Below are 13,776 nucleotides of genomic sequence, written 5' to 3'. Positions count from 1 at the left end.
CCATCCACTTGTCCATCCATCCATCCATCCACCTACCCACCCACTCACCCATCCATCCACCCACCCATCCACTTGTCCATCCATCCGTCCATCCACTTGTCCATCCATCTATCCATCCACCCATCCATCCATCCACTTGTCCATCCATCCATCCATCCACTCATCCATCCACCCATCCACTTGTCCATCCACCCGTCCATCCATCCATCCATCCATCCACTCGTCCTTCTATTCATCATCCAACCCTCTCTTCCTCCCTCTACCCCTCCATCTACTGAGATTTACAAAGAAGTGTGATATTTGGAGTTTATAAACTTGTATCTGAGGCCTAATTCTAATTATTTCTACCTGTGTGATTTTGGACAAATAGTTCAACTTCTCAAAATTTTTTGTTCATTTTTCTGTAAAATGGGGCTGAGTGCTTATGTTTACATGATAAAGCCACTGTAAGAATTAAATGATTCACTAAACTCCCATCAGGCAACATACCTACTGATTGGAGCAATGAGGTTTATATGAAAAAGGGAAAGACACACCACAGTATGAAAATATAAAAGACCCATAAACCCTCTCACGCTTCAGACTCATATTTTCAACTTCCTATTGGACACCACGCCTTGGATGTGCCCAGAGAACTCAGATCAACAGATCTAAAACTAAGTTCATTACAGCTCCTCTTATGGGTTGAGCTGTGTCCCCCCCCCAAAAAATTTATATGTTGAAATCCTAACCTCCAGCACCTGAGAATGTGACCCTGTTTGGAGAGGGGGTCCCTACAGAGATAATCAAGTTAAAATGAGAGGATTAAGGGAGGCCCCAATCCAATATGACTGTTGTCCTGATAAAAGGGAGAAATTTGGAGACAGATATGCACAAGCCTGGGGAGGGGAGGGGGGCGCAGGGGCCCTGGACCAGATCCTCCCTTTCAGCCTCAGAAGGAAGCAACCCCGCTGACACCTGAACTTGGACTCTGGCCACCAGACTGGGAGACACTAAGTTCCCGCTGTTTCAGCTGCCGGCTGTGGTACCTGTCACAGCAGCTGTGGTGAACGAGCCCACCTCCCCACGCCCCCTCCTCTGGAGTTTCCTAGCCCGGTCAATGGTACCCACCCCACCTGGCTGCTCAGGCCGAACGTCTGGACAGCAGGCTTTTCCCTCCGTTCCCTGGTCCCCCCTTCGCCAGGTCCCCAAGTCTGGGCCGTTCCCCCCCCCCCCCGCCCCTCCGTGAACGTTTCTAGGACCCTCTCACTGTCTCCAGCTGCATCCATGACCCTGGTCCAGGTGTCCTGGAGATCACTTCCCAGCCGTTCCAACCCACGTTCTACCCCCCACACACAGAGGGATGCTCCTAGAATCCAAATTTGAGATCACTTCCCAGCTTACGACGATTCAAAGGCCTTGCTATGGGGCCAGGCCTCTCCTGATGTCCTTGTGAGGACGCTCCCGGCCTAGCCCCCACCCCACCCCCAGACCCCCGCAGCAGCCCAGCTCCACTGGTCACGCCCCAACCCCGCCGTCCTGCAGGCTTGCACATGCGGTTCCCCCTGCTGCCGCCCTGTCCCGGGTCCGACCTTGCTCGTCTCGGCCTTCAGGTGGGGAGCCTCCTGCCCGCCGCATCGGGGCACCGGCCACACCGTGTCACCACTGCAGTGACCTGTCGTCCCCCTTCTGAAGGTCCTCTGCCGCTGTCTCCTCAGCATCTCAGGGCCCCCGCCCGTCACGTCCCCAGCGTTACAGTTAACATGACTGAGAGACTTCCAGAATCCGAGAGATGGGCAGGACTAGACAAGGTGGAGAGGAGGAGGGATGCTTTCCGAGTCGGCCAAAGCCCGGAGGCGGGACGCACGGGCCCCCTGGGCGGCCCGGAGCGGGTGGCGTATTGGGAGATGTTTATAGGACTGAACGCCACGTGCTGTATCTGGGCATCGCTTGTCCTTGGGGAGAAGGACTCGAGGAGATAAGCTCAGAGGCTGAAGAAGAGTCTCCTGGACGTGGGTGCTGGGCACAACGGAGCAGGGGGCCCGGGGAGTGACGTGGGTCACGAGCGGCCTCCCAGCCGAGCTTCGCCCTCGGGGATGAAGAGGAAGGTGCCGACGGGGGACTGCACGGAGAAAGGGCAGTGGAGCCAGCGTCCGGCCAGGTGACGGAGGCGTGGGGAAGGCAGGCGAGGAGTGAGACTGTCTCTGAAATGGTGACCATCCACACATGGCAGGTGCCCCCCGAGGGCGGCCTTGTGGGCACAATGACAATGGTCTTGTGACTGGTGAAGCGAAAGGACGACAGACACTAACTTTACAAACAGGAGCGAGAACTGAGACCACAAGGCGAGACCTGTTGAAGGCATTTCCTTTACTATAACATGTCTTATTAGCGCACATGATTCTAATAGCAAATATGTTCTCCACCCTTGGTTCACATATCATGTAACGGTCCAGAGTATAAATATCTGTATATACAAAATTTTACAGAGACAATAAAAAAAGGTTTCTGACCAATGAATCATGAGTTTAGAAAGCAAAAGTAAAAGATTAAATACTGAAAATTACGATAAACCCCACCAAACTAATACTTTAAGGTCTTCAGAGAGGATCCTTGTCTGCACGCCTACTCTTCGTAAAACTTCGTATCAAAGTGCCACTTGGTAGAGCACCAGCTATGACAAATACGTACGGAACCTCAGAAGGAATACAAGCTCAAATGCCAAAAATAAAAGAAAAAAGAAAACAAAAGCACATTTCTTACACTGCACCATTTTAAAGCACCTGAAAACACATGGTTCATTAACACCGTAAATAAGTACTGGTCGCTGTGTCAGAACAAGCTCTGCCTAATGAGAAAGTCATCACGCTCGGCCCTGGCGCCAACAGCCGGCTCCCAGCAGCCGCGCCAAGCACGCAGCGTGTCTGCGAGGGACAAGGGCAGAGGGAAAGACCTGGTTAGGTAAAACAATTCTCCAAGAATGCCTGACATCACCCAAGCAAGGTCACTGTGTATCTCTTCAATTCACATACGTTTCTGCCGTCAGAAACGTCAAACTATTTCCTCAGTGGAAGACGCCTGAAGTACAACGTCATCTTTATTACCTGACTGTAGATAAAGCTGTGAGACACAGTGAGGACCTTTAATCATCATCAAATCACATACAAACTCTCATTGCTCGTTTACCAAACAAGGATTATCAAGAAACGACCCAGCCTCTGGTCTCCCAACCTCATCCAACCGTCAAGTCTGCTTCTGGCGGTATTTAATTGGCTGTAAATGATACTCGCACAGCCCCTAATATGACCCCCAACAGATAACGAAGTAAACTAGTATGCCAGCAAGCCGCACTGTTAATGTAAACTATACTATACTTAGGAAGCTCCTTATAATTTGGAAAGAAACAGGAAACTGTGTCCTGAACACACGACTCAGAACAGCAGCCAGTTAACCCTTCAAGAAAAGAGCTTTAGGTTTACCGGTGCAAGTTAAGCTGCTCTGGTTAGACTTGTTTTAGCAGTTTCACCATAAAACTCATCGTTGCTATTTGCAGGGGAGTGCAGATACAGGCACAAAAGTTTCCACTCACAGGAAAATAACTCACAATCACCACAAAAACCCTTTACCGACAGGCTAGTGAGCCAACCAGAGACTGCACGTCAGCGTCAAAGATGAACACTTACAATTCAAGGCGATGGAAAACCAGAGGAAGGGCTGCTCACTTGGCTTTGAACTCCTAATTCCATCCTATTGCCACAAAGTTCCAACATAGTAAATACCTGTTTTAAACTGTCTGCTGGGAAACCTCTGGGTGCACACACAGGCATCTGAAATCAGGATCCACTCCGTTTATATGTCCACACCCAACAGGAGGCCACCCACAGACTAGATGTCTGTGAAGTGGTCACTCTGCTCTCCGGCGGTGGGAGACCCCCAACCAGCGCCCTCCTGGGTGGGCAGCGCGCCCTGCTCTGAGCCCCCCGGGACCGGGCCTGGGAGCTCATACACCCGCTTGGGTACACCTCGGGTCCTCCGGGGGCCGGGCCTGTCTGGCTCAGGCTGCTCTCGTCCTGCTGCTGTGGGATCCCCATCACAAGCTTCCCAGGGTCCCAACAAACCAGGTCTTTCTTCAAATTCAAAACCCAAGAGGAGTGAGGTAGCTCGAGATTCCAGCTCCCTGTGGCGGGCTCGGTCGCCGTGGAGACCCCTGGCCGAGCTGCAGAGACTCTGGACACAGTCCTGGAGGAGTGCTACGTGGCCGCGGTGCCCTGTGCAAGGAGAAGGGAAAGGCGGTCACCCTTGGCGTTCCTCACCAGGTAGTGAGCGCTGTGATGGACTCGAGACGCCCCTTAAGCCAAAGTGGCCCCTCAAGGTAATTTCAAACCACTTAAGATTATTCAGTTTATCTGCTAAATAAGCAACCTGCCTCTTAGGATCTAGTAATTGAGGCAGAGGAACTTACAGATGCTAAGTGGGAATTCAATCCCACAAGTTCCTACAGGTAATTAATGTCAGTGAAGGAGCGTTGAGCAGGCCCCAGTGAATGAACCGGACTAGAAACGAGAAGATGTCTGAGATTCCTCAAACTGTCAAATTCTGATTAACCATAAATTCCATTTGCAGTATATACCTCTCAGTGCAGAAATAATCATTTGAATAGTTTGCTCTAAGCAATGTTTTAACTTCAAGAATTCTGGGGCGAAGTTCAGCATCTTCTTCACATCTTGGTATCCAGAATTTTCTTCTTGTACTTGAGTTCTGAAGCCTTTCTGTGTAAATAAAGTTCATAGTTTAAAAAATACACAATAGGCTACATGGCAGTAAGGCTTATTCAAAATGATTTTAATTGCCAGAATTTTATCTTCAAGAAAGACAATGAGTTTAATTTCCTCACCAGTGTTTCACTTCTACTGATACAAGCAAGACCACAATACAATATTAACAATTACTGTTTTCAAAAGAAATAAAATTTTGAAAATAATTTAAAATCAAAGTCCAATATCCTATTACATGAAAATGAAATAAAACAGCAGTACCTACCATTTATTATCCAACATCATAAAAGATAAATTTATTTAATTTTTAAGAGTTCAACTTTATATCTCCCGTTTATTTTATTTAAACAAACACTTTCAAGCCACAGAAATTTCTCTCCTTTCTAACACATTGATTATATACTTAGCTTATAATATTTTTCTATTTACCTGTGACATGAGAATAAAATAATTTATCTAATTTGCCTGTATTTTAAAATCTTTGAGCATATTGATTATTAAACACAAGTTTTTAGTCTATGCTGACTATTCAAGCAGAAGCTGACAGTCACTAAACCAGTAGCAGGAAGAAACATAAAATACATGACTACTACTCGATTTCTGCACGCTATTTTATCCATCGCTAAACCTAGGACGCTAGGACGCCAAGAGGAGGAAGCCTGAGAGCTATTGTCCCGGCTTCTACTAAACGTGCACAGGAGGCACTGGCTAAAGACAGAAACTGAAATAAACACATCCACGCTGGAACCAAATGAAGTACACAAAACAAAATTAAACCTAAAAACAATTTAATGCTTTTCTTACTGTTTTCCACTCAGCAAAGAGGTTTTCAAGGGATTCAATCAATCCTATGGCATTAGCTTTCATCTGCTTGGTAACCTATAGAGAAAGTTAAAATATTTTGTTATACAAATAACTATTTAGAAGTATAAAAACCCTGGAACTCCACGGGATCTGCCAGGGAAAAGAGTTCTCGTCTAGTAGTCACGAGACTGGAGTGTCAAATCACACAAGTGGAATTTCTTTCTAAAGAAATCACACACAGATTCTACATTAAATGTGGATACCCTCTGATGTTTGCTGTAGTAACAGCATTTGCCTACTTAAATATTTATAGAAAAGAAATTTCCAAAGCCTCCTTTGGAAGGGGGTGAGATAACTAACGTGTCCAGAAAAAGATCACACCCTCAGAACTTTACATGCATTCACCGGTCCCCCTGAGATAAACCGACAGAGACACTGTATTGGTTCCAGGTGTACAGCATGATTCAATACCTGTATGTACTGTAAAATGATCACCGCAAGTCTAGTTAATATCCGTCGCCTCACAGTTACACGATTTTGTTTTTTGAGAACTTTCAGGATCTGTTCTCTCAGCAGCGTTCAAACATACCACGGTACTGTCAACCACCACCGTGCACGTCACACCCCCGGGACTCGTTTATCTTACAGCTGCAAGTCTGCACCTCCTGTCCCCCGGCCCACTCTCCCCCCTCCCCGCTCCACCCACCTGTTTCAGTGAGCTTGGGTTTTCTAGATTCTACACACGCACGAGCTCACACAGCACGTATCTTTGTCTGAGCCAGTTCACTTTCACGTGCTTTACCACTTGATGCTCAGTTGATTCTCCACCATGGCCCCGTGCTGCAGACGCACCTGTCCTCACTTTACAACATGGAACCAGACCCCGAGGCCTAGGTCAGAACCCGGGTGGGACCCCTCTGGGACCCCTCCCCCTCCCCCCCCCATTCTAAGCTGTTGCTTGTGCTGCTTGGTTGTGTCCCGCAGCACTTCTGCCACGCGAGCTGCTCAAGTATGTAACTGGCTTTTCCCACAGAGCCCTTCCCTGGGTCTAACTCAAATTTCCTCTCTGTGGTTAAAAAAAAAAAAAAAAAAAGAGCACCCAAATTCTGTTTTTTCCCTCTTGACTCCAGCTTGAAAATACAACTCCAATGCCTTATGTCTGAGCCGATTTTGTATTTCTTCAGATATTTTGTTCTCCTTCTGTGGGTTCTTATGAGTTTAACTTTTAAAAATACGATAAACTAAACCCCCGCCGTGAGCACACTGCTGTGGCCTTCTGCAGAGAGGAAAGGAGAGGACGGGGTGGGAGCAGAGGTCCACATGGAAATGCAGATCTCGTCAATTCTGTGACGAGGGGCCTGACCCTTTAGCCGTTTATTTCCTCAAAACAAGACCAGCGTCCCAATCAACAGATGAATGGATACAGAAGATGTGGTACATATACACAATGGAATATTACTCAGCCATAAAAAGGAACGAATTTGGGTCATTTGTTGAGACATGGATGGACCTAAAGACTGTCATACAGAGTGAAGTCAGTCAGAAAGAGAAAAACAAATATCGTATATTAACGCATATATGTGACATCTAGAAAAATGGTATAGATGAACCGGTTTGCAGGGCAGAAATTGAGACACAGATGTGGAGAACAAACGTATGGACACCAAGGGGGGAAAGCCACAGCGGGGGGTGGTGGTGGTGGTGGGATGAATTGGGTGATTGGGATTGACATGTAGACACTGATGTGTATAAAACCAATGACTAATAAGAACCTGCTGTATACAAAAATAAATAAAATACAATTCAAAAAAAAAAGACCAGCGTCAACACCTGCACCTGCTTTAGCACCCGCTAAACACACCCACACGCACTATTCCACCCGCACTGTTCATTAACTTACTCTGCACCCTTCTGCACTCCTTGCCAGTGGAAATTCTACTTTGCAAACAGCGATAAGTAAAGTGTTAGTGATGAATGTCACTGCCACTGCTGCAGGGCACAGCCAGGCTCCGGCGTCAGCTGCGCTGGCAGAGCGCCCTGCCTGCAGAGCCGCATCAAGGAACCCAAATCAGCCTCGTGTCCCCTGGACACAATTAGACCCACAGACCTTGAGGCAGTGACAATGTGAGCTCCTTTGGAATGTGTTTATTTTAAAAACAAAACAAGACACAAAGTGAGATAGGAAAGTGCAAGCAGAGTGTCTACGGTTAGGATTTCCTGTACGCTGTTCTTAATCTTGTAGGATGCTCAGAGCAGCTTTAGGAAGTGAGCATGGTCCGTCCTCACCTTGTAAATGGTACAGCCAAGGCTCAGGCGGCTGCTCAAGGCTACACGGGACCTGGGGAAGCAACTCAGCGTTCAGCGTCTCCTAGCTCTGAGCTGCCCTGGGCAGAGATAAAGCCCCATCATCTGACGGAAGGACGGGGAGCCCCTCTGGCTCACACGAGAAGCTTCCCCTCAGCTAAGGGAGCTAGAAATACACCAACGCAAAGGTTTCCCTAAGAGGAAGAAAGAACTCTCACTTACCCCGCCTTCCTGTAAACAACCCCCCAGAGGGGTGGGAACCGACAGCCCTCCACGCACCTGCCTTCCCCAGATCACCAACACGTACGTAAATCTTCACCCACGCGGGTGACCTCAGGAACCCGAGTGTCCCCGGGGAGCTCCTTCAGATGTGGTTCTAACAACAGGTGTTACAACAAGACTCTAGAACAGACCAACCTGAAATCCACCGTCACAAGGTTTGAACTTCTACCTTCCGAATCCCCGACTCACTAATACAAACTCTCAACAAAGAAGACTGGTGCGTGATCAGTGACTTCCACGTGGCAAGCTGACTTTGGGAGTCAAGCAGGTAGAACATAAGACCCCGACTCAGGGAGACTAGGTGCCCCGGCTCAGTGAAGCCACGGGACCGGCAGTAACCACTGCCCCCCGCAAGGTGGTGAGTGAGGGTCGCCTCTACTCCGTGTAAACACCTGGTCCAGTACCTGCTACCAGGAGTCACTTAATAAGTAAACGGCTCACAACCTGTGCCACGGGTGTTATCACACATGACAGGTGAAGAAACAGGGTCAGAACACTGAGTGACTCGGTAAACAACTGCTGGAGGGTGACGGAGCCGGGTCACACACGCAGGTCCTCCAATGGCAAGATCCAGCCGGTCCCCACAGCCCCCCTGTGAGCCAGCACTGGCTTTGTACTGTGACATGAATTAGCTGGAGGAGGTGGGGGCAGGCCTGTCCCAGGAGACCACCCACATCTCCTTTGGTCCTATATCTTGATACGAGACAACTGATGTGAACTCCCCTTGTTCAAGACAGTGGATCGATAAATGGTAGTTTCCATTCTCAAGTGGAAGAGCAGAGTCCTTGTTGAACAAAGAGGAGGAAGAAAAAGAGAAGCGGAAAGTGGCCACTAGGGGTCGTTGACACACTCCGTCCGCTCAGTTTATCCCCAGGCAGCCCTGGCAGGACCGGCAAAGCACGAACCACAAAAGGGGCTGCGGTGACTCAGGTGTAACCTGGGAAATGTCACCATGAGTGATGACGTCAACAGCCTTTTCAGTAAAAAACAATCCAACACAAGCTAAAATACATAGATTTATAAAAACCTCAGTCACTGACTGAGTTAAACTATGTTTAAAAACCAACTTTACATACCGGCTGGTACTATACAGGACATCCCCTTGTTCGTCTTACCTCATCTCGGGGACTCTGCCTTCGGAGTGCACGTTCGAGTTCTTTTGCTTTTTCTAGTCCAGAATCTAGGAGACTCTCCATTCCCAAGCCTACACCATCACAAATAGCACCCATGAAATCATCCTAGGAAAAGTTTTTAAGCGTTAACTGGCAAATTCAAGTTCTATATTCTTTTTAAATTACCAAATAATTAAGTTATATTTTCTGCTTATTTTAGGACTGTAATACATTCCAAGTTGATTAATTCAACAAAAGCTAGAATAAGAACTAACGGTGCATAAGGAAAAAAAATTAGCCAGTCTGTAATTTTGTATCCCACATATTATATGTTAAAGAATGTTCATCCTCTTAGACAGGACACCGCGTTGCTAGAACGTTTTAATAAAATATTATGTTTTCAGTAGCATGAATAATTAAAGCAAGCAAATACACATCTTCTAGAATGACATGCAAACGTAATTACATTCTTCACATGTTGGCCGGCTGAGCACCCACCCTCCAGAGCAGATGGCAGACCTTCAAGCCAAAGATCTGGAAGGCACGGCGAGGATCCCAAACCATCAGGTACATTTAACCACTCAGACTGGAACAGCTTTCAATCTCCTGCTAAACTAGTAAAGTATGTGCCGCTTTGAAAAACCAACACTTATCGTGCTCAGTGACACCACTATCAGAAACCTCTCCTGTTCCCCGAGGTGAAGGCTCCCACCACGAACGCTGCCGAGTTACCTGGAGGCCGGCAGCCCCGCAGTCGCTGCTCTCCAGGGAGCGCAGCTGGTCCCCGCTGAGAGCTGCTAACTGCCCCGCGTACTTGATGGCTTGGCGTACAATCTGGATCACCTGCTTTTGAGCCTCTTTCACCATTGATGAAATATCTGAAGAGCATCCCTGTGAGATAAAAATGGACCAGGGTATCGGATACGTGAGATTACCAGGGGAGGTAAGAACAAGACCAGTGTGAAGAAAATGGATTCTGCATTCATCGATACGGTGACCGTGCTTCATCAAAGTCTGATCGGAACCAGACAACGTGCGATCCCATAGCTTCTGACGGTGATGACACGACTAGGATACAGGCTGCCCTCAGAGAGCTTCTGCACTAACAGGAGACGGAAGGGGAGCAGGCAGCAGCCAGAAGTGAGACGGCGGCCGAGCGCTCCCTGTGCTGGGGCCGTCTGACGGATGGGTAACCAGGACGCTTCCTACTATGGGGGGTGGGGAGGGGAAGGGAAAAGGGAGGGAAGACCTGAAACCCTGCAGATGAAAGGCTCCCCCACGTCCCCCAGAGGAGCGGGGAGGGCGGCTCAGGCACCCCTCCCGGGTCTGCCTCCTGGAAAATGCTGCCTGTACCACTGCAAGGTAAGGATGCTCAGGCTACACTTAAGCAGAGCCTAGTTCCTAAATCCAGTTTTGCCGGCTGAACTTCAGCGTCTCCTGAGCTCAGCTGACGTCCCTCCAGGTCACCCGTCCTCTCTGCCCTGATTCCTTATGGAAAGCATTTCTCACAGGGCAACAGGCCACAGCCCTAAGTTATGGTCAAAGTGCTTTTCCTCGAGACGGAAGAGACGGGAGAACGCTCCACCCCAGGTCCCCTGCGGTCCTTTCTTGTAACACCAGCCAACTAACTGGCCGTCACAGCAGCCTCGCCAGGTTGGCACTGCCGCTTCACTTTCTAGGTGGGCAACAGGAGACTCACAAAGTCTGCAAGGACACACGCACACCTAATCCAGCCCCGGTTCACACACCGGACTTCCAAACGCCCGCGGCAGGTTGGGTTGGGTTTTCCCTATCCTGCACTGCCTCCAGGATCTGAGGCTGACCGAGTCACCCAGCCCTCCCGCGACCACGCGGTTGGAGCCCAGGCGGCCGGGGGTGACCCTGCGGCCCACGCTCTCAGGGCCTGCGCTGTCCGAGCCCTCCTGCCTCTGTCCCCCGTCCTCACCGGTCTGCGGCCCATCCTCCTTGTGACGGTCACTCTGTTTCCTCGTGACCTATATCCAAAGTGACCCTTCATCCAATGTCAGTTTATAATTAATTCAATAACAAGGACCCAACTGAGCACTGATCACACAACGAGCCCTCGTGAGAAAGGACACCACATTCCGTCCACCTGCCGGGAGCTCACTGCCCACACCGACACAGTGCATTAAACGGCACAACGGGTAACGTACAGGGTTATTATCAGAGGAGCTAATAGGAGGGATGTGTGGCCAGGTCTCAGGGAGCCCCACAAAGACCTCCTAGGGGAGAATAATGGACAATGGAAACCACACATCTAGTTTCAACACTGGACCCGCAAGTTCAGTCAGAAAGACAGCCTCCCAGGAGGCATCTGACGCCAACTGAGCATCCACTAGAGCAGAAGGACCGGGAAGTCTTGGGAGGCTCTACAGGGTCTGTCCAAGCATCTAGAACATTCGCTACAAAGCCTGTCCCTCTGGGTTTCTGCCTTGGCCCCTCGTACGTGCGGAGCCTCTCAGAGGAGGTGCGGGCATCAGCAGACGCGGGGTCTCTCCAGCACCAGCCCCCATGTCCCTCTCCTCCAGTCCGCCCTGGTTACACGGCTGCCAGAATAAAAATGCACTTCCCAGGGACACCTGCAGCTACGTGTGGTCATGTGAGGGGGTTCTGGTCAAAGATACATAAATAGGAATGTCATGTGGCGATTTCCAGAAACCTCCTTAGAAGGCCCCTTCTTCCATCCCGTGCACTGACCTTCCCTGGAGCCCTGGGCGCGGTAGACACAGAGCCTGGGGCCACGCTCGGGGCCCAGCCGAGAGCTGCACGGAAGGAACCAGGGTCCCGAGGCAGCCACCAAGCCCGCCTCCAGATTTTATGAGAGGAAGGAAGCTTTCACCTCACCTCTTCCTACAGCCAAGCCTCATCTTATCTGACTTAAGGTAAACAGGGAAACAAGATTACTTTCCTTGCCCCTGTGCCAGCAGGCTTGTGACTAACTCACCCCGCGCTGAAGCCCCGCCCGTAACCAGAGCGAGACCCCGACCCCCTTCCCGGCAGCCCCTGCAGAAGGCAGTAGGGCCCGGGGTGGGGGTGGGGGGGCAGAGGTAGGAGCACACGCTGGGTCCACTGCGACCTGGGCCCAAGTCTACGACCTACTAGTTGTGAACAGTTGACACACCCTCCCGGCCTCCACTTCCTCACTGATAAAGGGTGACAACACCAGTGCCCACGTCCCGGGCTGCGGTGAGGACTGAAGGAGTTAACATTTGTAGTGCCCAGGGCGCAGAAAGCCCTGGGAAGTCTCGGTGCCATCAATCAATCATCCAACATCCACAGTCTTGGGATTTCAACACAGAAAGCGCTTCTGAAAATCCTAAGGGTCGAATTTTGGGCAAGATGCGAACAGGAGAGGGTCGATAAACACTCGCTGAACAGATGAGCTCTCCTAGCGATAAGCCGAGATCACTTTACCTGCAGAAACAGCTGTAAGCAGCCTCCCAGCTTCCTCACTTCCCGTCTCAGCTCGGCCGGCGAAGCCCCCGTGCCGGGCCTGGCGGGGACGCCGCTCAGCCAGTGTCTCGTCAGCACCACGAGCCGCTCGAAGGCGCTCGCCACCTGCACAGCGAGCGACTGGTTTGCTCGATCGGAGAACACTTCGGAAGAAGAAGAAAAGTGATGAGAAGAAGTGACCCCCAAGTACGAGAGCTCACGTCTGATCTGCATGAAGACACTGTAACGCCGGGCACCGCATGACAGAGGTGACAGAGCCACGCACAACGGAGCAGGGAACCGCGGTGCTCGTGAGCGGGCGGCAGGGGCTGCTCACCGTTACTCTGACTGTCTTCGTCCTGTTCTTCATGAGCTCTGGACACGGCGAGTATCCCGTCGTGGATTTTAAGGAAATTACTAATCAAGTTGTCCGCGACAGTGTTTTCTTCATCATCACTCTGCCCAAGAAGCTCTAACGATGAGCCAATCAATTCCTTGCAAACTCCGGGAAGAAAGGATTCTGCTGAATCTGGGTACACGGGGCTTGATTTCCCCGCTAAGCCTGTGTCGACAGAAAACAGCCACCTCAAGCCTCGCTTCCAGGGACGATACTTGCAAACAAACCCATCAGTGCAAGCGGCCACAGAACACTGGCCACACGTTCCAAGTAGGCTATTCCTACTTCAGGACACGTTACTTCCATACACCAAGCGGAAAACACAATTCCACAGAAGAATCAATCAACCTCTCAACAGCATCCATCCATAGCTTAGCAGCTACAGACACAGATGACAGGGAATCCAAACATCCCACGTAACCACTGGCTTAACCTCCTTCTTTATTTACTTTTTGGTAACACCTAAGGAACTGTGAAAACAATGGCAGTTGCATAAAATAATATAAACACATTAAATATAAGTAAAATAAGCTTAATTAATTTATAAGCTGGAAAAGCAGGCAGTAATAGAGCAAACGACATTAGAAGGAAGACCTCTCGGCAGCTCTTCCTGTAACAGCCCCTGCTCTAGGTATCCTACAACCAAAAGAGGTGAAAGCCAAACAGCTGT

General features: G+C 49.8%; 1 protein-coding gene across 1 annotated transcript in view; it reads right to left on the bottom strand.

The window, feature by feature from the left end:
• Positions 1-2,336: 2,336 nt before the first annotated feature.
• The window catches only part of KIF14 (kinesin family member 14), a 48,901-nt gene continuing 37,461 nt past the window's right edge, over positions 2,337-13,776 (bottom strand). The window contains exons 25-31 of the mRNA XM_029227151.1: positions 13,047-13,271; positions 12,692-12,873; positions 9,989-10,147; positions 9,260-9,382; positions 5,559-5,633; positions 4,610-4,748; positions 2,337-4,247 (exon numbers count right to left, since the gene is read on the bottom strand). Of these exons, the coding sequence (XP_029082984.1) occupies positions 3,865-4,247; positions 4,610-4,748; positions 5,559-5,633; positions 9,260-9,382; positions 9,989-10,147; positions 12,692-12,873; positions 13,047-13,271 (1,286 nt within the window). The 3' untranslated portion in view covers positions 2,337-3,864. The remainder of the gene's footprint in view (positions 4,248-4,609; positions 4,749-5,558; positions 5,634-9,259; positions 9,383-9,988; positions 10,148-12,691; positions 12,874-13,046; positions 13,272-13,776) is intronic.

This window comes from Monodon monoceros, unplaced genomic scaffold (genome assembly GCF_005190385.1).
Source record: "Monodon monoceros isolate NGI ecotype Baffin Bay Population unplaced genomic scaffold, NGI_Narwhal_1 Super_Scaffold_18, whole genome shotgun sequence".
NCBI lineage: Eukaryota > Metazoa > Chordata > Mammalia > Artiodactyla > Monodontidae > Monodon > Monodon monoceros.
Note: the sequence above shows the minus strand (reverse complement) of the source record. Positions and strands in the feature narration are given on the sequence as shown.